Raw genomic sequence first — 20,451 nt, 5'->3', positions numbered from 1 at the left:
TCCAATGTGGTCAACGGGCCTTGGAAGATTCCTTGGCGCACAGGCTCTGGGCCAGCAGCACAAAAGCCCCGGAGCTGCCGGGCGTGGCAACCGACAGGCCATCCGCGGCCCTCTTGGCGTGCTCCTCGTTGTCATGGAGCTTACACCCGTTGAGCAGCGTTGACCAGCACACGAGGTCAGCGCCGCCGGGCATCCTCCGCACCAGCTCCTCCGCCTCCGCCAACCTCCCCGTCCTGGCCAGCAAGTCCACCATGCACCGGTAGTGCTCCACCATCGGCCTCGTGTCAAAGTCCGCCACCATCGCCAAGAACACCTCGCGGCCTTGCTCGAGCTTCCCGGCGTGGCTGCAAGCGAAGAGCAGGCTTATGAAGGTGACATCGTCGGGATCCATCCCCTCCTGGCACATCATCCTCTGGATCGCGAACGCCTCGTCGATGGATTGGTGCTCGGCAAACGCAGCCAAGATGGACGTCCACGAGACCACGCTTCGATCAGTCATGGCCGCGAACACCTCCCAGGCCTCGCTTACACTGCCGCTCTTGCCATACATGCTGATCACAGCGTTGGCGACCGCGCCGTCGGGCTTGATCCCGCTCTGGAGGAGCTGCTGGTGGATCCGCCGCCCCTCCTTCAGCGATCCGGCTCCGTCCGCGCAGGCGTCAAGCGCGCTGATGATCGTCACCGGGTGTGACTGCAGCTCGAATCCTTCCATGCGGTGGAAGAGCTCGAGCGCTTGCGCGGAGTGGCCATTGCGCGCGTAGGCCGAGAGCATCGACGTCCAGGTGACGACGCTCTTGCGCGGCATCCTCTCGAAGATCTCGCGCGCGAGCTCCCAGTCGCCAACCTTGGCGTAGAAGTTGATGAGCGCGTTGCCGAGAGTGATGGCGCCGGTACCATCCCGATCGATGCCCTCTTCTCGTGATCGATCGAAGAGCTCGCGGACGATCCTGGCAGTGGCAGCGTCGCCCAGCTGCGTGCATGCGTCTAGCACGCTGATGAGCGTCACGTTGTTGGGTCTCACGTCCATGGATCGAAAGAGCTCCAGCGCGCGCCGGGGCTGGCCGATCTGCGCGTAGGCCGCGATCATCCCCGACCAGGTGAAGCAGTTCCTCCGCTCCATCAAGTCGAAGAGCGCTTGCGCGTCGCGGATCATCCCCCACTTGCCATACATGTTGACGAGCGCACTGCCGACGATCACGTCGCCAGGAAGGAGACCGCGCTGCGCAGCGCGAGCGTGGATCTGCCGCGCCAGGAGCTCGCGGCTTGCGGAGAGCTTCTCCTTCGCGCAGGCATCGATGACGCTAACAAAGGTGATGGCGGTGAAGTCCATCCCCTCGTGATCCATACGCCGGAAGAGATCGATCGCTTGGGATCCCCGCTGGTTCTGCGCGTAGGCTGAGATCATCGCGTTCCAGCAGACGTTTGATCGGTGGCGGAGCTTGTCGAAGACAATCCTGGCCTCTTCCGGGCACGCGCACTTCCCATACATGTTGACGAGCGCGATCCCCACGCTTCCAGCGCCGCCATAGCTCTCAAACACCGTCCCTCGCACGCTCTCGTGGATCTTCCTCCCGTCGGCGATGGCGCCCAGCTTGGCGCACAGCCCCAGCGCCGCACAGTAGCTCACGCTCGATCGACTCAGCCCCGGGTCCATCTTCCAGTAGAGATCCAGCGCCTCGCGCGGATGCCCATTCTGGGCAAATGCTGCAATCATGATGTTCCACGAGTGGGCATTGCGAGGATCGATCGAGTGGAAGGCCTGGAGTGCGTCGTGGATCCTACCGCAGCTGCCATACATGAGCACGACGAGATTCACGAGGAAAGTGTTGCCACTCTCGCGGCTCGCGACGATTTGCCGGTGGAGGCGCTTGCCCTCCTCGAGAGCCCTGTGGAGAGCGCACCTTCTCAGCAGCACTCCACACGCCTCCACATCCAAAGACGATGGGTTTGATCGATCTTCCAGCATCCGGACGTCGCATCGCAAGGAATCGAGGCCGCCGGCGCTGCCGATGGTGGTCGAGCTGCAAGAATGCTGATCCCGGAGCTTGCGAGGCTTGTCTCGCGCGGCAAATTTGGCCGAGTGCTCCATCGCGTCCTCCGATTTGGGAATCTCCAGCTTCTGCCGGCACACTGTCATGAGTAGCGATCTCGATTGCTCTGGAGCTCCTGATCTGGGCATGGCCCGGACCTGGGAAGTCCTCTCCACTCCAAAGTAGTCGCTCTGGAGGATCATCAAAGACACAAAAAAGGATAGTCAGCTGAACATGACAGTTGAGATTTAGGGTTCTTCCGTAAATCTCGGAAGAATTTTACGTTTCGTCCTCAATGAGACGTTTTTCTTCTTCTCTCCTACCAGCCTCGTGACGCCTCGTACCACAGCTCCAAACGCATCGACAAATTCTGTTCTTCCCTGGAAGCGCGGGTCGGCATAGCTCAACTCCGGCACCATCTCCACAATCTTCTCTTGCATGCGCTGGATCTCCTCCACTTCGATCGACAAAAGCCTTGTTTCGATCACTCCATCCATCACCAGCTCGGACTCCGGTATCAAGACCGAATAGCTGCTGCTGTCCGCCGGGAGGTTCCACGCATACTGGCTGTAAGCCGAGTACTCGCTGAAGAACACCGGGATGCATCCGGCAAGCAGCGAATCGAAAGTGGAACGCCGAGTGAAAGAGTCTCCCCGAGGCTGGAGGCAAAACGTCGAGCTCAAGAACAGCTCCATCACCCTGTGAGGATCGTGACACTCTCCACCGCTCTCTCCTTGGCAATCCAGCATCCGGCAGTGCTGCGATGACTTCCGGCACTGATCAAAAACCCTGTCCCGGACCAAGTTCTTGGCCTTCACGGCTCCCACAAACCCGATCAACCGCCTCCTCCTGCTTCTAAAAGAGTGCCTCAGCCTTTGCTGCCAGCTTTGGAGCTGAGACGCTGTCGATGGATGAAAGTACGTCGGATACGGGATCCCGTGCTCGTTGGGCAGCCAGGGACGAGCCTCGATCAGCAAAACCGACATGTTTCTCGTCCAAGGCAGCAGCAGGAGATTGTTTCCCCACGACTCCGGACTGCTCGAGCTCCGGATAAAGTCCCAAGTGATCCTGCCTGACACCATGAAATGATCCCTGCCACCGGAAGCTTTCCACTGTTCCTGTCTCTGTAGCCACTTCCCCAGTCTCTTCCCGGCCTCGTCTCTCACGCTCACATTCTTCTGCCCGACGTGCCTCGACATCTCGAATCCTGCGTAGAACGGAACGTAAATCGCCGTTGCTCGCTTCCAGTCACTGGTGAGGCACTCGTACCCTTTCATGCTCTCGTGAAAGATGAGCTCCGCCGAGAACTGGTTTGTCGCATACCACCCCGCTCGAGACGTGAGGTCCAGAGCGACATCGTTGAGAGGCTGCCCGAGTCCTGCATTTGCTATGTGGGGGCACATATTCGTCCAAACGCTGAGCCTGTCACACTGCTCCAGCAATCCCCGATTGAAGCTTGCAGGGAGCGTGTACATATAGACGTACCTTCCACGGCAGCGTGTTTTCCTCTTCCCTGCTCGCACCCCTCCTATTTGACGCTTATCTGCTGTCAAACGCCTCTCAAGAAGCCTCGAGCTCGGTGTTTCTCTGGTAGAAATGATGTATGACGCGGCGGCTGCAACAATCTCAGTCTCGGCAGCCTTGTCCAATGCGATCCAGTACTCAGAAACCAGCAGCAACACGAGGCACCATGTAGCCATCACCGTGACCACCATCCAGCAGCCACAACTGCAGCTCCAAAACCAAGAAGCCATCGTGCATCCTCGGTCGTTTCCCAGGGTGGACTTCCCGTTTTGCTGCTGCGCTGCACTGCACTAACAAAGGAAGGTTAAAAAGTCTCTAAAAGTCAGTATCTTCCAAGGAAAAAAGCATTCACCACATGCAAGCCTGTTGTCTGTCGCAAACGTCGCCACACAATTTCAAGCTGCCTTAACTCGTTCGGAGCAGTGCCAGTGTCACGTTTAAAGAAGAGAAGTAGCCGCTATGAATGGCGACAAGCCAGGCAAGGAATCTGGATTGAATGCCAGCAACCATGGATCTATAAGAAGAAAAACAAAAAAAGGGAATCATCAGATAGAGGAAGCGTTACTACTACTAGATACGAAACTTTCATTACCAGCATTTCAACCCAGTTGGTTCCCGTATTCAAAGTCTGTGCTCCTATCTCTCCCACTGAAAAAAGAGAAGAAAAAAGCCTGCATTGGAATTTATTTTGAAAGAACTTTTGAAGTAAATGACGGTAAGAACCTCTTGTAAAGTCGAGTTTCAAAAGAATCCACGCTCCATTTCTCACCTGAAACTCTGGAACTTTAAGCACGAAGAAATCACTTAAGCCTCCTTCCACATCCATAGCGAAACCTTTTCTCTACGAAATTTACAATCGTCGGCGTAGGAGCGGCGGGGCTTTGCCTGCCACCATTCACTGCTTCTTTCTTCCCGCCTGAGACTGCCAACACCGAATTGAATCCTCCGGACCATTAAGCTCGTCAGCCTCCGCCCCTTCAGCTCGTCGTCATCCTTGCCTTGCAAGAGAGCCGTTCGCATGTCAATAACAGCCTCCACCGCAACGTTGAAGGCGTCTTGCGTGGATCAGCTGGATCACCTCCTCTCTCATCCCGAGGACTTCATCGGCGGGGATCTGTCGGAGCACGCTCTCAATCCTCATCGATCTCGGAGATGAAAACCGAGTACTTGTGATGGTTCCGTGGGAGGTACTACACAAACTGCGAGTAAGCCGAGTCCGGGTGGAAGAAGACCGGCATGCACCCGGCGAGCATCGAGTCGACGCCGGGTGAAAGAATCTCCCTGCGGCTGTAGGCAGAAGACCGACTCCTCGAACAGCTTCATCACGCCACCGACTGCGGCGATTCCCGGCACTGGTCCATGATCCTCTCACGAATCGACGTTCTCAAGTGCCGCGAGCTAAAGGCTGCTGATCTTTAGCTTCAACAAAACTTGGGTACTCCAGCCGACTTAGCCACAAAAGTAGTTCCACTATGCTCAGTGGAGTCTATCAACGACTGGAACAAAGGGAGAGCAGATGTTGCAATAGCGTCGTCAAACTCATCTCGACCAGCCTTGAATTGAAGTACCTGTGTTGTCATCTCTGAAACGACTCCGAATTTTTGGTACAAGCGCTCAGGCTGCTGTTCAAATGTGTCTATCACCCTTTCGGCCTTCTGACCCACTAAAATATGTAGCTTGGAGTTCCATTCCGACATCAAATTGTAGAAGTCCGGTTTCACTGGAATTCGTCCTTTTAGGATGAACACGTCTCCTCCTTCCAATCATAGAATCATTCCGCTGCTGCGCTGCACTGCACTAACAAAGAAAGGTTAAAGTAGATAGCAGAAGTTTAAGCCAAGTCAAGTCAGGAGTACCTTCCAAGGAAAAAACTATTCACCACATGCAGGCATGTTGTCCGTCGCAAACGTCGCCACACAATTCCAGGCGAGGAACAGTGCCTTAACTCGTTCGGAGCAGTGCCAGTGTCACGTTTAAGGAAAAGAAGGAGCCGCCATGAATGGCGACCGAGGAATCTGGATTGAATGACAGCAACCATGGATCTATAAGAAGAAAAGCAAGAAAAAGAGGAATCATCAGACAGAGGAAGCGTTACTACTACTAGATACGAAACTTTCATTACCAGCATTCAACCGGGTTGGTTCCCGTATTCAAAGTCGGTGCTTCTGTGTCTCCCACTGAAAAGGAAAAAGAGAAAAGCCTGCATGGGAATTCATTTAGTTGTTGAAGAACTTTCGAAGTAAATGAGAAACGAAAGGTAAGAACCTCTTGTAAAGCCGAGTTCTCAAAAGAATCCGCGCTCCATTTCTCTTATTGCACACCTGAAACTCTGGAACTTTTAAAACACTTGAAGCCTCCTTCCACATCCATATCGAAACATTCTCTCTACGAAATCTACAAATCGTCGACGTAGGAGCGGCGGGGCTTTGCCTGCCACCAATCTCTACTTCTTTCTTCCCGCCTGAGACTGCCAACGTCGGATTGATTCCTCTGAACCATCAAGCTCGTCAGTCTCCGCCCCTTCGGGCTTGTGGAGCTTCCTCAGCTCGTCGTCATCCTTGCCTTGCAAGAGAGCCGTTCGCAAGTTTGCGTTCTTGTCAATAACAGCCTCCACCGCAACGTCGAAGGCGTCCTGCATGGATTCCAGACGCTGCCGCGGATCCGCGTAGAGCAGCCTCGGGATCAGCTGGATCACCTCCTCTCTCATCCTGAGGACTTCATCGGCGGGGATCTGTCGGAGCACACTCTCGATGCTCACGTTTCCTCTGCGGATGTCGATCTCGGAGATGAAAACCGAGTACTTGCGGTGGTTCCGTGGGAGGTGCCACACAAACTGTGAGTAAGCCGAGTCCGGGTGGAAGAAGACCGGTATGCACCCGGCTAGCATCGAGTCGAAGATGGAACGCCGGGTGAACGAATCTCCCTGCGGCTGTAGGCAGAAGACCGACTCCTCGAACAGCTTCATCACGGCACTGGGAACGTGACACTTGCTCTCGCCGAAGTCACACTCGAGGAGCTTGCACTGCGGCGACTCCCGGCACTGGTCCATGATCCGCTCACGGATCGACTTTCTCAGCTGCTGCCTGGGTGCTCCCGCGAAGGAAAACAAAGCCGGCCGCTCCATCCCCCGCATTCTAACTTGCCAGTCCACGACATCCGAGTCCTGGGTCGGATGAAAGTAAGTTGGATACGGGATGGCGAAGTCGTTGAAGTGCCACGGACTGGCCTCGATCACCAGAGAAGTGATGTTCTTCACTTCGGGAATGATGAACAGCTTGTTCCCCCAGTCGTCCTCCTTCTCGGTCTTTCGTCTAAAGTCCCATGTTATCCTGCCCGCGACCATGAAGTGGTCGCGTCCACCCATCCTCCTCCACTCGGGCTGCCTCACGAGCCAGTCTACCATCCGCAGAGCTCCAGAATCCCTCGTCGAAACGTTGACACCCCACAAGTATCTCGAGATGTCGAGGCCGGCGTAGTATGGCACAAAGATGGCAGCAGCGATGGAGGAGTCGTTCGTAAGGCAATCGTACTGCTTCATCCGGTTGTGAAAGATCACCTCCACGGCAAACTGGTTCGTAGCGTACCACCCACGGTCGGAGAAAGCGTTGTCCTTGTCTTCCAGAGGAGGCCCAAGCCCGGCATTGCCTGTGAACTTACACATGTTGGTCCACAAGCTTAGATGCTGGCAGTCGTCCAGCATTCCCTCGTTGAGATCTCTGGGCAATCGATGCACGTAGACGTATCGCCCAGCGCATCGATCGTCTCTGGCTCCAAACATCTTGAGCGGCTTCCATAGATGCTCGTTGAGAGGCGTGAATTCGACCCTTCTCACTGGCGATGGCGAGAGCTTGCCAGGACTGGGGTAACTGCTCTTGAGAGGCTCCCGCCGCGAGCTAAAGAATGGAATGTGGATGGATCTGGAACTGGAAGCCCCATCTTCGCTGGGAGTGGCGATGGAGAGGAAGTTGAAGAAGAAGATCACCCACCAGAAGACCACGAAGCCGAGGATCAAGAGGCAGCGATTGGGCCTCCCCATGCCGGATTTCTCCATTCTCGCCTTGCTCCTAGCAGAGATTTGGGACGAAGCTCCCATCTTTCACGGAATCCCGCGGCTGGGATCGAAATGTGGCTGAAATATTTCCAGAGCGAGCGTTAGCGATCGAATCTTGACAAGAGACCGCAAGAAAATGCGGAGCGCCGAGCTCCAGATCACGAGATCAAGCAAAGATTTCGCAAGAAACATCGGGAGCTTACCGGATTGGAGCCGCATTGCATGCTCTAGCTGGATCGATCGCGTTAAGTGCCGAGGAAGCGAAGAGAAACCCTGCCGGCTTCTCGCTCTATTCACCATTTCTTTGACGTGCAAACAGGAAAGAGAGCCCTAAAATACTGAGATCCGACGGGCAACGTGGCTCGTCCGCTTCCCTCGATTATTCCATGCCATAAAGATTGAGGCGTTATATAGTTTTAAAAGGCCCTTCCCTCGTTACAATCTTTCAACGTTTCAAACCTTGTACAGTTCTTCCAAAGTTCTTAGCTTCCAATTCTTTGTTTCTCACTCCAAATTCGATCCTTCCATAGTTCCAGCCGAATTGGATCTTTTCCATAAACTTCCAGGCTTCAAGGATATCTTTCTTCCAGTCCACTGTCCTCGCAAATCCTGCCCGTTCTAAAACTCTCGAGCTTCTCCACTGTTTCCAAGATTTAAGGATATCTTTTCTTCCAGTCCAGTGTCCAAGCTCCAAATCCTGCCGGTTCTAAAACTTTCGAGCTTCTCCACTTTCTGCTACTCCTCCAACTTCCAACCTCGCGAAGCTCCTGTTTTGCTGATGCTCTTATCAAATCCAATCCTTCTTCCTTCCATCTAAACTCCGCTACTTCTCATCCTCCGGAGCTCTTGCTGTAGCTGCTCCTTCTCGGAGTCGGATCGCTCCAGGTGCTCGATCTTCTTGTTGAGAAACCATTCGTTCTGCCTGTGCTTGTTGATCCTTTCTTCGTGCTGCTCCTTCACCTGTTTGACGGCCTTCTGGAGCCTCACCTCCGACTTTACAACCTCCTGTTTCGCCATGGCCAGCTCCAGCGACAGCCTCTCCATCTGAGTACGGACGTCTTGCTCCCGCTTTCTCGTCTCGCTCAGCTTTGCTTCCAAGGCGGAAAAGTCGTTCTGGAGAGCGCAAAGCTTTGCCTGGAGGCTAAAGTACTTCTCCTCCTGTTTCCCAATCTTCTCGGCCTGCTGTATAATGGCCTCCTCGCCTTCTTTGACCTTCTTCCTCTTCGTTGCCACCATGTCTTCCAGGATGACGTTCTTCATCGCCATCTCGGAGGCTTGAGTCTGGCACGTAATGAGCTGCTGCTGGAGAATTAAGACCTCCGAGTTTAGCTCCCCAACTTTCTTTGCAAGCTGAGCGTTTCCTGTTTTCTGTGACAGCAACTCCTGCTGAAGCCGGCTTATTCTCTGCTCCTGGTTCTGCGTAAGAACTCGTAGTTGCTGCAAATCCTCCTCTAGAGAGTGTTTTTCTTTCGTTGACTCGAGAAGCTGGCACTCCGCCGACTCCAAGGCCTTCCGGACGGTTTCATTCTCATCTTTGGAGACACCAAGCTCCGCCTCCATTGTTGAAAGGTTCTGCATTTTCTCGTCCAGTGACTGGCTCAGCACCATGCACTTCGAGGCTGACTCGCATCGAAGAGCTCTTTCCGATTGCAGTTCTGCTTCAAGAACGGTGATTTTCGTTGCAAGCTGCTGAACCGATTCAACCTCTTTTCCCAGGTCCGTTTGGCATCTGACGAGTTCCTGAAGTGTGGATTCGTGCTCGTGACTTCGTTCGCTAATAGCTTGTTGCAGCCGGTTGAGTTCGGTCGCTAAAGAAGCTCGTGTAGAAGCCGCCTCTTCTTGTAGCAAACTCTTTTCTTCGCTGTGTTTCAGCAAGTCTCGAGTGTGCCGCTCGGTGGAAACTTGCAACTCCGTCTTGACTTGCTCAACCAGACTTTTCAGCTCCGTCACCTCCTGACACAGATCGTTCCTTTCAACTTGAAGCTGCATCTCTGAGGCCTGGATATCCTGAAGCTTCTTCTCAAACGCATTTATCTGACCTTCAAAACCATCGCTTGGATCATTAGACTGTTTGCTGTCACCGGTTGCGAGCTCAGCTTCTTGCGCTTTCTCTGCTATTATCGGCAGCGGCTCCTTGACAACAGAATCCTCCGCGAGGGTGTTTTTGGCAGCACTCTGTTCATGCTCGTCATGCAGCACAATAATCTCTTTCTCTTTCTCCTCGGCAGGAGCGACCACCCCATGAAACTCATCGTCAAGTACGCAGATTTCCTTAACTGTGGCCTCGGCCTCGCCTGGTTGCGTTGTCTGTTGCAACCTTTCGTACTCCTTTTCTTTCTCCTCGAACTTGCATGTGAGCTGTAGAAGTTCTTCCTTGAGGCTTGTAACTTCTCTGACGTACATGGAACATTTCTCACACTCTCGCTGATTAAGTTCCACCACCTTGAAAAAAAAAAACAAAAACAAATAGAATCAACATAGGTAGAAAAAAATGAATCAGGAATACCTGCAGCTTTGTCTCCTCGAGCTGTTGGCGAGATTCCTGAAAGAAAAAGTCTTGTTAAATGCAAAGAGCGGGAGCTTTTGTGTAAACACTAGCCTCAAGTTCTTTACGGAGCTCTTCGAGATCCTTTTCTGCTTGGCATTCAGCTTCCCGACGACGAGCCAGTGCTGCTACTGCCTCTTCTCTGGCTTGTCTAACCTGCGCTTTTATGATTCAATAACGAAGGAAATAAGCAACACATTACCTGAGACTCGAGCTCTTCAACTCTGTGAACAGACACTTGCTCAGTACGTGCACGGAGCTGTCGTTCCTCTTCGAGAATCTCTGTCAACTGATATCTCAACTCCGCCATTTCTTGAGCCATGTCTTCCGCTTCGTCCCTTGCTCTTGCTCTTTCTTCTAGAAGTTCTTTCTGTTCCAACCAAAGCGTTATAGAAACAAGAAGAAGAAGAAAAAAAAAAAAACTTTCGTTCTACCTTGAGTTGATCCATGGCATCCTCTAGATGACTTAAAGTTTTGTTCTTGGCGCTGAGCTCTTTCTTGAGCTGGGACTCTCTCGACTCAGCCTCGTTAAGCTTGCTTTGAAGGTTCCGGAGCTCGTCCTCGGCAGCCGAGAATTCCAGCGAATCCTCCCCAATTTCAAGCAATTCCTTCACGAAATCTTCAGAGCCACTCAGTGCAGCCCAGTCGATTTCCTCGTCCCCGAGAGTCATCTCATCCAGGAACGTGTGGCTGTAGCTGGATCGCAGGAAGGCTATATGAGACGATTAAATCTTACTCTCTACTTACTCTCTGCGAAGATCCGCCGCCATGAGGGTAAACTTCAACCCCAAGAATCACGAGAAACCCCAGCTCCTGTAGATCGCCATCGCCGGAGAAGCTCCCATACCTCGAACCGATAGATCGCCTCGGCAAGAGCAGCGCCGCCGTGAGCTGCGCGATCGCGGACCAAAATGGAGGAGTGGCTCTCTCTTTCTCTTCCCGCTTTGTTTTAAACGCAAGAATGTGTGGAGAGATTTTTGTGGCATGTGGACCAGAAAATCGAACTTGAGACCCAAAAAAATTCAAACAAAAAGAATGGTTTGAACCCGACGTGAATCGAACACGCAACCTTCTGATCTGGAGTCAGACGCGCTACCATTGCGCCACGGATCCACGTGTGATCATAGTCTCTGCTAGAACAATATGGCTTTTAAAAAGGGTTCTTTATAAGCGTAAAACCCTAGTTAGGGCTTTAGTATCATGGATCCAGCACAGGAGAATGCGCCTACTCCCGCGCCCGCGCCCGCGCCGGCTCCCAAGACGAATTGGGCGGATGAAGCAGACCTGGCGGATTTGGGAGCGCTAGGGATCTCTGATGGCGCCGAATCGAAAGCAGAGGAGGCCACGCCCGTGAAGCCGAAACCCGAGAAGCTCAATGACGAGGTGGAGACGAAGATCGAAAAGGTATGGCATTGGTGTCGGAGATGAGCGGCCGGTGAAATCCTGGTGTGTGGAAAACAGGAGCTCGTCGAGGGCAACAGCTTGTATACCTCGGCCAAGACGTTTGAGGAGCTTAAAATCTCCGAGCCGCTGCTGAGAGGGATCTACTCCGAGATGAAGTTTGAGAGGCCTAGCAAGATCCAGGCCGAGACGCTGCCGCTGATCATGAATCCCCCGCATCGCAATCTGGTGGCTCAAGCGCACAATGGCTCTGGAAAAACTACATGCTTTGTTCTGGGCATGCTAAGTCGCGTCAACACTTCTTTGCACGAACCGCAAGCTCTGTGCGTTTGTCCAACACGAGAGTTGGCACTCCAGGTTCGTAATTTCTTTGTTGTGCTCGGTGATATGTAAACGATCGATCCTCCTTTTTCTTTTCCTCGCAGAACCAAGCAGTGCTGGAAAGAATGGCACGCTTCACTCAAATCACATCGACCTGTATCATACCTCCTACGGAAAATATCAAGAGCTCACTCCGCGGACATATACACGACCAAGTTATCTTCGGAACTCCTGGGTCTTTGGAGAGGGCGATCCTCAACGACAGAAACTTGGACGTGCAACACTTGAATGTTTTGGTGTTTGATGAAGCTGACCATATGCTAGACCAGGTAAGGCTTTAATGATGTTGTGATTGTCTCAATCTCATACGTCCTTGCAGAATGGGTTTCGTGACTTTTCCATGAAGCTATTGCGACGCATCAACAAGCAAGCACCGAGTTGCCAGGTGAGACTTAATCTTTCTTAGTTGCCTACTAAGACTGTTTCCCGCAGCTCTTACTTTTCTCTGCAACTTTCAGCGAAAAGGTGAAGAATTTCGTGTCCAAAAGCATCCCGATAGCAAACCGAGTATTCGTCGAAAAGCTCGAGCTCTCGCTGGACGTCATCAAGCAGTACCGTGTAAATTGTCCTACTGAAAGGGCCAAGTTTGAGGTTCTCAAGGATAGAATCTACCCCATTGCCGAGAAGCTCGGGCAGTCGATCATCTTCGCCGAGTCACGAAGAAGTGTGACCGAACTGCACGAGAAGCTGGAAGCAGACGGTCATAAGTGCAGTTCTATCCACGGAGGATATAAACCCGACGTCCGTGACAAGATTATCGACGAGTTCCGACAGGGAATAACCAGGATTTTGATCTCAACTGATGTTCTTTCGAGGGGGTTTGACGTCGCACAGGTGTGGTTTTTCATTTTCTTTTGAGGTATTTTTCTTCGTGTCCGTGTCTGACTTACGGATGCTTTTCAGGTCACTTTGGTCGTAAACTTCGACCTTCCACTCGCGCGGGATTATCACAAGCAGCCGGACTATGAAACTTATCTACACCGCATCGGCCGAAGTGGAAGATTTGGAAGAAAAGGTAGAATGATAGTGCATTCAAGCAGAGCATGGTTTCACGTGTGAGAGCTTTGCTTGCAGGAGCCGCATTCAATCTGGTTGTCACACAGGAGGACACGAGGATGCTAACTCTGATCGAGGAGCACTTTGGGAAAACCATTCCACCAGTATTTCTCTGACTCTTTGCTTCGTTTCCTCGATGGTTCTAAAGCCTTCTCTGTTACAGGTGGCCTGGGATGACGACGAAGCTTTCGAAAAGGTTTTGAAGGAGGCCGGACTAGCTTAAACGTCGAAAGGAGTTTTTCCGGGTTTGTTTCGATTTCTATAGCTGACAAACTATCGAGGTCGAGAGATTTGTAATGTGATCGAAGAGCTAAACTTTGTTACTTTCGGGAACACAGGAGTAGCACAGTGATCGCCAAAGAATCGCTCAAACGAGCCTTACAAATTCAATGGATCGATCGCTCTTGGCAACGTCGACGCGATCCATGCAGCGACAATTAAATAGCGGGTTGTGGCACTTGGTGGCCATTCCATTCGGCGATCCATCGCCCATTTTCTTCACGGGAGACGACGACGACGACGAAGAGCCCGTAGAATACTCGTATCTCCTGGCGAGCGCCATGAATACGAGAGCGTTGACCCCCGAGAGCACAGCCAGCATCCAATAGTATCTGTCCAGGTGGCCGACGTTGATGTTGTTGGACAGCCACGGCGACACTGACGTGGACCTCTTGACCACGGTGACCAGCAGTGATGCCACGTAGCTACCAGCGGCGCCGCCGGTGGAGAAGAATGACGTGCCCACACTCCGTACGCTATCGGGCGCCTGGTCGTAGAAAAACTCGAGCATGCCAATGGCCGCGAAGACCTCGGCCAGGCCCACTAGCGAGTATTGGACAATGAGCCACAGGGCACTGTACGGCAGGGTTTCCAGGGGATTGAGCGCGCGACCGGTGGCGTAGGCTATGGCGCGGCGCTTGCGCTCGATCAAGGCGGCGGCGACGACGGCGAGCATGGAGAGGAAGAGGCCGATGCCAATGCGCTGGAGGAATGTGATGCCGCGGGAGTGGCCGGTGATCCGGCGGAGCGCTGGGATGAGCGCGCGATCGTAGAGCGGGAGGACGAGGATGATGAAGATCGCGGCGAAGACTGGGACGCTGGCGGCGGGGATGGTGAAGGATCGCGCGAGGCGGCGATCCATGGTGAGGCCCTGCTGGACGGAGAAATTCACGAGTTGGATGAAGACGGTGTTGAGGAGGATGCTGGTGGCCCAGATTGGGACGAGGCGCGCGAGGGATTTGAGCTCCTCGACCTGGGTCACGGTGCACAGGCGCCAGGGCGTGATCGCGCTGGGCGAGCTCCGCGCGAGGATCTTCTCCGCCTCGGTCTCCACCGCCGCCTTGTCCAAGAACCTGGGAAGAACAGGGATCGATGTGAGCGAGGATATTTCGGTCGATCTACCTCAGGTGATGCGTGCGCTGGAGCTTCCGGCTCCCTGGAATCGCCGACTCGCGATCGTAGACCTCGAAGAGCAGTGATTCATCGTCTGGGACTGGCAGATTTCTCTTCCTCACGGCCGCGACGATCACTTGCGCGAGGCGTGTCAAGGGGCTGCCGCTAGGGATCCGATGCCTGTAGCTCCTCGTCCCGGCCAGGAAGATGATCGTGGCCAGCAGCATCGCGGCGGCGAGAACGCCCAGGCCCCAGCCCCATCCCACGAAATCCTGGATGTACACCACGGCCGTGAGCGACACCGCGATCCCGATGGCGATCATGAGGTAGAAGATGTTGAAGAACACGGCCAGGCTCTTGGACTCCCGGGGATCGTCTGGATCGAACTGGTCAGCGCCAAACGCCGAGACGCACGGCCTGATGCCCCCGGATCCCAGCGCCACGGTGTAGAGCGAGAGGTAGAGGAATGCGAGCTGCGATCGCGACGCTCTCTGGCACGTCCCGAGGAAGAGATTGAGCTCCGCGCAGCCGGTGGAGGGCGGGCGGAGCGATGGAGCGATGGCCGCGATCGTGAGCATGATCAAACCCTAGTAAAGAAGAAATCCATGAGAAAGAACGAAGAGATCTAAGAGAAAGAACGAAGGAATCCATGAGAAAGAACGATATTTCGGACCAGAGGAGATCGAGAGCTAGATCAATCGCTTACGATGAGGTAGATGATCGAGAAGATCGTGATTGTCCAGTAGCGGCCGAGGTAGGAATCTGCCAAGAACGCGCCGATGAGCGGCGTGAGGCAAGAAGTTCCCAGGACGTTCGTGATGATCGTCGCGGAGTCGGGGAAAGTGAAGTGGATCTTGTAGACCAGGAACGTGATGAAGTTCGTGGCGATCCCAAAGAAGGCCATTCTTTCCGCGACCTCGTTCCCTGCCAAGAACATCGATTATCAGCAACGATTGGAAGGAATGCCATGGCGAGATCTACCAAAGATGAAAGCCGCCGCCTTCCATCCGCCCCTCTCGTGCTTGTTAGCGAGCGGCCGGTTGTGGAGATCCACGGCCTGGACGCCAATCCTCCACTTCTCGTCGAGATTGGAGCGGCGCTGCTTGGATCGATCTCGATCCTCTTGTTCTTGCTCGCGGCGAGCGGCAATCGCGACCGCCGACGCCATGGATCGAATGGAGGAAGGGGGGAAAGCCCGGCGTGACAAGCCCTTGATCGAGCTCGCGCATGGGAATGGGGCTTTTCCACACGAACGAGCTACGCGAGATTTGGCATCGCGCACGAAAAATACCGGCCTTGCTCACGCGATCGTTTCAAGCATGCGATTCTCGCGAGAGCCAGCCCTCGGTCAATCGATCGATGGAAGGATTCTCCATTTCTTTCTTCCGTATTCTTGTTGATCAACCAAACTCTCCTTGCATCATGCTGACTCTCTTGCCAACAAGAAAGAGAGGGAAATTTAAACCTCCAACCAAGAACCCTAAAATCGGGGTGGCCACGTGTTCGTTTTTTGCGCTATGGCAGCTCTCCCTTGGCGTATCAGGGCATTTCCAGCATTTCCAGCGATTGGAGCGCGAGGAGCGATCTCTCTAGCGCCATCGCGGGCCTCGACTCTCCGCAACCGCAAGGTAGGCATAGATCGATCGATCAAGCAATCGCAATGTAGCTCTTTGATCGTTTCGTGTGCTGCTAGTTCTTGGCTATGGCGGCAGCTCAGGGCGACAGGTGATCGATTGATTGATTGATCGCCGCCGCGTGATTTGTGGATTGTATCGCAGGCCAAATCCCTGGCGCTTCATCAGGTGGAGAAGAGCGAATGACGAACAAGTGATGTCTAAGCAAGGTGTTGTCTTTGCTTGTTTTTTTTCTCTTTTCTCTTGAGATTGAGTGAAAGTGTTTTCCAGGAGACAAGAAGAAAGGGGACTTTGGATACAAAGTGATCCCTGGAGAAACGCTGCATGACATTGCTGCCAAGTTTAAAACTCGAGTTGAGATCCTCATGGAAGTAAGAAACTTCTTTGTTTTTTCTCTTGTAAGTTCTAACACGAATTCCAGGCAAATGACATTCTTAATCCCCAAAACATTGCAGCTGGTGAGCACCTCTGGATTCCTAAGACATACGAAATTGTCACGGTACGCAGGGAAGAAAATGCTTTGTTTGCATTGATCTTGATGGTTTCTTCTGTTTGTATGGACAAGGGCGATACTCTTTATTCGCTGTCGCGGAAGTTTGGAACCAAGGTTTCAGCAATTCAAGCTGCAAATGGCATCGATGATCCAGAGTTGATCTACATAGGTAACAACAAAATTCATTACAGGATCGGTGTTTAACACCCGTGCTTTGTGTTGTGTCATAACAGGTGACGTGATTATAGTTCCAGATGAAGAAGAAAATGAGAACGAGTGAAGGTTACTCAATCTCAATTCGCAAGAAAACGAAAGATCCATCGCCAGAAATCTAAGGCAGGGAAGAAAATCACACGCATGGACACTATAGCATATGCTATCATTGCAATTGATAGATAAAATAAATGACATGGTCTCCACACCAATTGTGCTATCACAGTCATCATATACTTGGAAATATTGGTATTTTTTCCCTATTAGGAAGCTCTCGTGACCTAGAGCTCGCACAGCACGGCAATGGCTTCTCATCCTGTCCAGCCCATGGCTCCGCGGCACCAGGCCGGCGCTCGCAAGGCCGGCGATTTCGGGCGATCCAAGTCGTGCCCTCCCCACAGCGACGATCGCAAGATGAGCGTCAAGCAGGAGCAGATCTATCGCCAGATGGTGGACGAGCGCGTCGCCGAAAAGCTGGGGAAGCTCCACGATTCCGTCTTCGCGGCTCGCCAGGCTAGGGTATGGTTCTTTCGATCGATATTTCTTCCCCCTTGCAGGATTTCTTCGCATTTTCTTGGTGGATTGATCTTGTGTAGAGGCTCAAGAGGCAGCAGAGCTCCACCGCCTTGCTCGTGCAGTCGATCCAGGAGGCCATCAAGGAATCGTCGTGAGCGCGCTCGCTAGCGCCAAGATCGCGACTTATATGTACCTAAATCTCGAGTTTCAAGGAAGGAAATCGTCGATTTTCACGCTCACGCTGCACTCTGGCTTTTTTTTTTTCTTGTGAATTCGCGATTGGTTTCTCGTGCTCTCTTCTGCAGATAGAAACAAGAGAATTCGATCGAGTTGGAGGAGAGGTAAAATTTTATTCCTGGATGGAACTAATGCGCTATGACTTTGAAATGAGTGCTAGCTTCTCAAAGGTGGCGAGTGAGATGGAATCCAAGCAAACCGACACTTGAATTCCATCCGAGATAAGTGGGAAGAAGATCACTGAAGAGTTTCGTGGATCTAGCGGGTACTCCACTCTTCGCGGCTTCCCCCACCCGAAATCCAGCTCCAGGGACTCGCGCATCAGCCTCGGCCAAGCGTTGATCATCGTCTCGCAGTCGTGGTGGTACCAAGCATCCGGATGCAGCTCCAGGTAGCCCCATCCAGATCGAACGTACTCGTTGCTAACTCGCCTCTTTGCCTCCTGGACACGAGCAGTGATAGACGAGAGTGGAAGCTCACGGAGATTAGCGAGTGTGAGCTCCGCGAAAGCTCCATACGCGGCGTTACCGCAGAAGTTCTGTCCCAGCGGCGGCTCCAGCACGCTTCTCGTGTCCACCATGAATCTCAGGCGGAGGACATCGCTGCTCGACTTGCCCGGGAGCGATAGAGCGTGAGCTCGCCAGATGAAAGCCGCCAAGGCCTCGAAAGTGGAGCAGCCAGGGAGAGTCCCGTCGTCGAGAACAGCCTGCTTGAGCTCGAGGAGCCTCGCACTCGTGAAGGCGAAGGTCTGTCTCGACTTTTTGGGAGCCTTTCTCCTCCTCGACTCGGAGCTCAGCACCGATTCTTGGGTCAGAGTGAAGCGACTACTGCCGTGATCGGTCTGCTTGGCGAACTCTCGGTGCTGGAAGGCTACTCGGGGTGGATCTCGGGCTCTTAGTCGCGTCCGGTCGCCATTTGGAGCCATGTAGAGACCGTCACCTCGGTTGACGGAAGCAAAGTTGAGGAGGAACGTCATACCGGCGATAGCGTCGGCCAAGGTGTGATGGATCAACATACCAATCGCGTAGCCATCGTCGCCAAGTAAGTGAGTTACCTGAGAATTGCAATGGTTTTCTCAAGCTTGTTCTTTCTTCTGTGTAGCCGGTGACACTCACCTGGATCGTCAACAGTGGCAGATCTTCCAGGGCCGTGATCTTGTCCTCGTCGAGAAAGAAGAAATCGTCAAAGTGGTCGGCAGTGGCGCTGAGACTGGAGCTGGCCAGCGCAAAGAGAGCTCCCGCATTGCTACAGACGATCTCCATCCGGCCGGAGTGATTGAACCGCAGCCTCCCGGCCCAGAAGTGATACGAATCCAGCAGCTCTGCCAGCGACGACTTGAGACGATCGGTGTCGAGCTTGCCGCTCTCCGGCGCGTAGAAGAAGAGGTTTCTCACGTAGAAGCCCAGCCTCTGGTCCATGTTGCACAGAAACATGGCAGCGTGATCGGCTGGATGATCCTTGGGGACAATGCGTGAGACATCGTTAACGCAAACAGCGCTCGCCATGGATCAAACTCTCTCGATCAAAGAGGAGTTGTGTATATTTCTAGGTGGAGAAGAGCTTCTTCCTGTCACGGGGATTTCGTGCCAGAGCGACCTCTTCCATGTGATCCTGGGTGGTTATTTTGCCATGCTCTCCCAGAGCTTGTGATTAAAGTAGCGTGGACTTGGAGATAAAATAGTGACATTCACTGTCAAAGCTTGACGCGATTCTATCATATCAAACTTTTAGAAGAGATGAGAAAAGAAAAATTCCACCTCTTCTCCATCTTTGTAATTGATGTTGGTATGAATGGAACTCCACGCCAGGCAATCGAAAGCTAGAAGAGTTGGATGGCCAAAGTTACGATTTGGACTTGCAAGTGTTGGATTCTTCTTCTCCTTTTTTTTCTTTCTTGGCTATACTCTGATTCGCGAGCTGGTGCTGAACCGGGACGACATCCGGGAGGACATCCGCGACGAGTTTGAAGACATGCGCGAGGGGCTGGACGCGGTCGAGAGCCTGCTGGAGAAGGGACTCATGGCCGCAGTGGTCATGGGGAATCGCCCCTCCACGCTGCCTTCGATCATGTCCCGGCACTTTGTGGCAACTTCTTTCAATCCTGTTTTCGTCGGACCATGCCTCTCGTCAGTCTCGATTCGATCCGAAACAAGAGCGAACGAGAAGAAGAAGAGAAAAAGGAAGGATTTCTTACCTCCAGACAGCATGAAGATGTTCTCCACACCCTTCTCGACGAACAGATTTCCAGTGCTCTAAGAAACAAAGAGGAAGGCCTAGCTGGTTACGCGATCGCAAGCTGCAAGGAATTCATACCGCTCCCGTGTGCTCGTCCTCATCGTAGAAGATTATAATCTTGTCTGGCTCTTTGTTCATCTGTGGAGCGCGGAAGAGCAAAGAAAAAGAAGTTTGAGTGGCTTCCTAGAAGAAAAGAAAGTTGCTGTAACTCACAAAACTTAGAATCTCGACGGTGAACACGTTGACGGATCTCCTGAGCAGTGGCGCGGGATACGAAATCGCTGTTCGCGAAAACAATGGTCTTTTACAAAGTCTGTAGTTTCAACTCAAAGCTAAGTTACCTCCTTTCATGTGGCACGCCTGGAACTCATCTTTATCCCTGATGTCCAGGATCAAGCATCCGATTTGTTTCTGCACTGGGTGGTAACTGACGATCCAAAAACAAGAGAGAAAAAAAAGTGGAGAGAGAAGTTTAGTTACCTCGTCAAGCAGGCGAAGAAGTGTGCTCAGCTTCATCCTCCTGAAATTCTCCTCCTTTTTAAACCGGGCATCTTCAAGTTTCCACTGGGTTAAAGTTGACAATAACTATGAAGAGAGAAAAACAAGAACTAGGATACTGATCTTTGCCTCAGGGTACTTCTCATTGAGCTTGCGCATGTTGATGCCACTGCAAAACTCACAAGATCACGACTATCTTACTCAGCAGAGCTAGGGAGGAGTAAAAAAATGGAAAGAACTACCTG

At 52.8% G+C, this 20,451-nt stretch overlaps 8 protein-coding genes and 1 non-coding gene across 15 annotated transcripts; 2 read left to right on the top strand and 7 right to left on the bottom strand.

Annotated features, from left to right (window-relative positions):
* Positions 1–10: 10 nt before the first annotated feature.
* On the bottom strand, positions 11–2,233 carry LOC9651882 (pentatricopeptide repeat-containing protein At2g34400). Its single transcript, XM_024661690.1, has one exon. It carries the CDS (start codon positions 2,231–2,233, stop codon positions 11–13), a length of 2,223 nt encoding a protein of 740 aa, XP_024517458.1.
* A 21-nt stretch (positions 2,234–2,254) lies between these two features.
* Positions 2,255–5,595, bottom strand: LOC112341512 (xyloglucan galactosyltransferase MUR3-like). 6 transcript variants are annotated; one of them, XM_024661736.1, is made up of 6 exons: positions 5,411–5,525; positions 5,123–5,346; positions 4,278–5,050; positions 4,147–4,202; positions 3,907–4,068; positions 2,255–3,839 (listed from the first exon to the last, which is right to left on the bottom strand). In XM_024661736.1, the coding sequence occupies exons 5-6, from the start codon at positions 3,909–3,911 to the stop codon at positions 2,279–2,281; spliced, it is 1,566 nt and encodes a 521-aa protein (XP_024517504.1). In that variant the 5' UTR covers positions 3,912–4,068; positions 4,147–4,202; positions 4,278–5,050; positions 5,123–5,346; positions 5,411–5,525; the 3' UTR covers positions 2,255–2,278. The 6 variants fall into 6 exon arrangements, with proteins under 6 accessions (XP_024517504.1, XP_024517505.1, XP_024517501.1 ...); XM_024661737.1 differs by having other exon boundaries at positions 2,255–3,844; positions 4,278–5,346; XM_024661733.1 differs by having other exon boundaries at positions 4,147–4,225; positions 4,324–5,346.
* Positions 5,596–5,840: 245 nt separating this feature from the next.
* Positions 5,841–7,942, bottom strand: LOC9651943 (xyloglucan galactosyltransferase MUR3). Its single transcript, XM_002987766.2, has 2 exons — positions 7,809–7,942; positions 5,841–7,683 (listed from the first exon to the last, which is right to left on the bottom strand). The coding sequence occupies exon 2, from the start codon at positions 7,645–7,647 to the stop codon at positions 5,998–6,000; it is 1,650 nt and encodes a 549-aa protein (XP_002987812.2). The 5' UTR covers positions 7,648–7,683; positions 7,809–7,942; the 3' UTR covers positions 5,841–5,997.
* Positions 7,943–8,019: 77 nt separating this feature from the next.
* Positions 8,020–11,142, bottom strand: LOC112341511 (myosin-11-like). Its single transcript, XM_024661730.1, has 6 exons — positions 10,898–11,142; positions 10,585–10,846; positions 10,353–10,520; positions 10,205–10,306; positions 10,112–10,147; positions 8,020–10,047 (listed from the first exon to the last, which is right to left on the bottom strand). Exons 1-6 carry the CDS (start codon positions 10,918–10,920, stop codon positions 8,419–8,421), a joined length of 2,220 nt encoding a protein of 739 aa, XP_024517498.1. The 5' UTR covers positions 10,921–11,142; the 3' UTR covers positions 8,020–8,418.
* A 49-nt stretch (positions 11,143–11,191) lies between these two features.
* Positions 11,192–11,263, bottom strand: TRNAW-CCA. The gene has a single exon. It is a non-coding gene; the product is annotated as a tRNA-Trp (tRNA).
* Positions 11,264–11,346: 83 nt separating this feature from the next.
* On the top strand, positions 11,347–13,311 carry LOC9651881 (DEAD-box ATP-dependent RNA helicase 38). The gene is made up of 8 exons (XM_002987828.2): positions 11,347–11,554; positions 11,612–11,908; positions 11,977–12,201; positions 12,252–12,317; positions 12,365–12,766; positions 12,836–12,947; positions 13,007–13,092; positions 13,152–13,311. The coding sequence occupies exons 1-8, from the start codon at positions 11,351–11,353 to the stop codon at positions 13,209–13,211; spliced, it is 1,452 nt and encodes a 483-aa protein (XP_002987874.1). The 5' UTR covers positions 11,347–11,350; the 3' UTR covers positions 13,212–13,311.
* On the bottom strand, positions 13,288–15,483 carry LOC9651942 (protein NRT1/ PTR FAMILY 8.2). Its single transcript, XM_024661731.1, has 3 exons — positions 15,087–15,483; positions 14,390–14,967; positions 13,288–14,340 (listed from the first exon to the last, which is right to left on the bottom strand). The coding sequence occupies exons 1-3, from the start codon at positions 15,315–15,317 to the stop codon at positions 13,356–13,358; spliced, it is 1,794 nt and encodes a 597-aa protein (XP_024517499.1). The 5' UTR covers positions 15,318–15,483; the 3' UTR covers positions 13,288–13,355.
* Positions 15,484–15,849: 366 nt separating this feature from the next.
* On the top strand, positions 15,850–17,473 carry LOC9651880. Of its 2 annotated transcripts, none has more exons than XM_002987827.2 (8): positions 15,850–16,008; positions 16,074–16,105; positions 16,159–16,223; positions 16,285–16,385; positions 16,436–16,513; positions 16,580–16,676; positions 16,741–17,239; positions 17,317–17,473. In XM_002987827.2, exons 1-7 carry the CDS (start codon positions 15,898–15,900, stop codon positions 16,785–16,787), a joined length of 531 nt encoding a protein of 176 aa, XP_002987873.2. In that variant the 5' UTR covers positions 15,850–15,897; the 3' UTR covers positions 16,788–17,239; positions 17,317–17,473. The 2 variants fall into 2 exon arrangements, with proteins under 2 accessions (XP_002987873.2, XP_024517506.1); XM_024661738.1 differs by having other exon boundaries at positions 15,910–16,008; positions 16,047–16,105.
* Positions 17,474–17,609: 136 nt separating this feature from the next.
* Positions 17,610–19,275, bottom strand: LOC9651879 (shikimate O-hydroxycinnamoyltransferase). The gene is made up of 2 exons (XM_024661689.1): positions 18,571–19,275; positions 17,610–18,527 (listed from the first exon to the last, which is right to left on the bottom strand). Exons 1-2 carry the CDS (start codon positions 18,976–18,978, stop codon positions 17,610–17,612), a joined length of 1,326 nt encoding a protein of 441 aa, XP_024517457.1. The 5' UTR covers positions 18,979–19,275.
* Positions 19,276–20,451: the final 1,176 nt, after the last annotated feature.

This window comes from Selaginella moellendorffii, unplaced genomic scaffold (genome assembly GCF_000143415.4).
Source record: "Selaginella moellendorffii unplaced genomic scaffold, v1.0 SELMOscaffold_84, whole genome shotgun sequence".
Lineage (NCBI taxonomy): Eukaryota > Viridiplantae > Streptophyta > Lycopodiopsida > Selaginellales > Selaginellaceae > Selaginella > Selaginella moellendorffii.
The sequence above is the reverse complement of the archived record's forward strand: the minus strand, read 5'-3'. Positions and strand labels throughout refer to the sequence as shown.

Coding starts and splice junctions, on each gene's coding strand:
- LOC9651882 (XM_024661690.1), bottom strand. CDS start 2,233: ATGATCCTCCAGAGCGACTACTTTGGAGTGGAGAGGACTTCCCAGGTC.
- LOC112341512 (XM_024661732.1), bottom strand. CDS start 5,592: ATGGTTGCTGTCATTCAATCCAGATTCCTCGGTCGCCATTCATGGCGG. Junction 3,840..5,410: donor AATAGTTTTTTCCTTGGAAG/GTACTCCTGACT, acceptor TTGTTAGTGCAG/TGCAGCGCAGCAGCAAAACG.
- LOC9651943 (XM_002987766.2), bottom strand. CDS start 7,647: ATGGGAGCTTCGTCCCAAATCTCTGCTAGGAGCAAGGCGAGAATGGAG.
- LOC112341511 (XM_024661730.1), bottom strand. CDS start 10,920: ATGGCGGCGGATCTTCGCAGAGA. Junction 10,521..10,584: donor ATGCCATGGATCAACTCAAG/GTAGAACGAAAG, acceptor TGGTTGGAACAG/AAAGAACTTCTAGAAGAAAG. Junction 10,307..10,352: donor TTGAAGAGCTCGAGTCTCAG/GTAATGTGTTGC, acceptor ATAAAAGCGCAG/GTTAGACAAGCCAGAGAAGA.
- LOC9651881 (XM_002987828.2), top strand. CDS start 11,351: ATGGATCCAGCACAGGAGAATGCGCCTACTCCCGCGCCCGCGCCCGCG. Junction 12,202..12,251: donor CTGACCATATGCTAGACCAG/GTAAGGCTTTAA, acceptor ACGTCCTTGCAG/AATGGGTTTCGTGACTTTTC. Junction 12,318..12,364: donor AGCAAGCACCGAGTTGCCAG/GTGAGACTTAAT, acceptor TGTTTCCCGCAG/CTCTTACTTTTCTCTGCAAC.
- LOC9651942 (XM_024661731.1), bottom strand. CDS start 15,317: ATGTTCTTGGCAGGGAACGAGGTCGCGGAAAGAATGGCCTTCTTTGGG. Junction 14,968..15,086: donor TCTCGATCATCTACCTCATC/GTAAGCGATTGA, acceptor CTTCTTTACTAG/GGTTTGATCATGCTCACGAT. Junction 14,341..14,389: donor CAGCGCACGCATCACCTGAG/GTAGATCGACCG, acceptor TGTTCTTCCCAG/GTTCTTGGACAAGGCGGCGG.
- LOC9651880 (XM_002987827.2), top strand. CDS start 15,898: ATGGCAGCTCTCCCTTGGCGTATCAGGGCATTTCCAGCATTTCCAGCG. Junction 16,514..16,579: donor AGACATACGAAATTGTCACG/GTACGCAGGGAA, acceptor TGTATGGACAAG/GGCGATACTCTTTATTCGCT. Junction 16,677..16,740: donor TCCAGAGTTGATCTACATAG/GTAACAACAAAA, acceptor GTGTCATAACAG/GTGACGTGATTATAGTTCCA.
- LOC9651879 (XM_024661689.1), bottom strand. CDS start 18,978: ATGGCGAGCGCTGTTTGCGTTAACGATGTCTCACGCATTGTCCCCAAG. Junction 18,528..18,570: donor AGGTGAGTGTCACCGGCTAC/ACAGAAGAAAGA, acceptor TGCAATTCTCAG/GTAACTCACTTACTTGGCGA.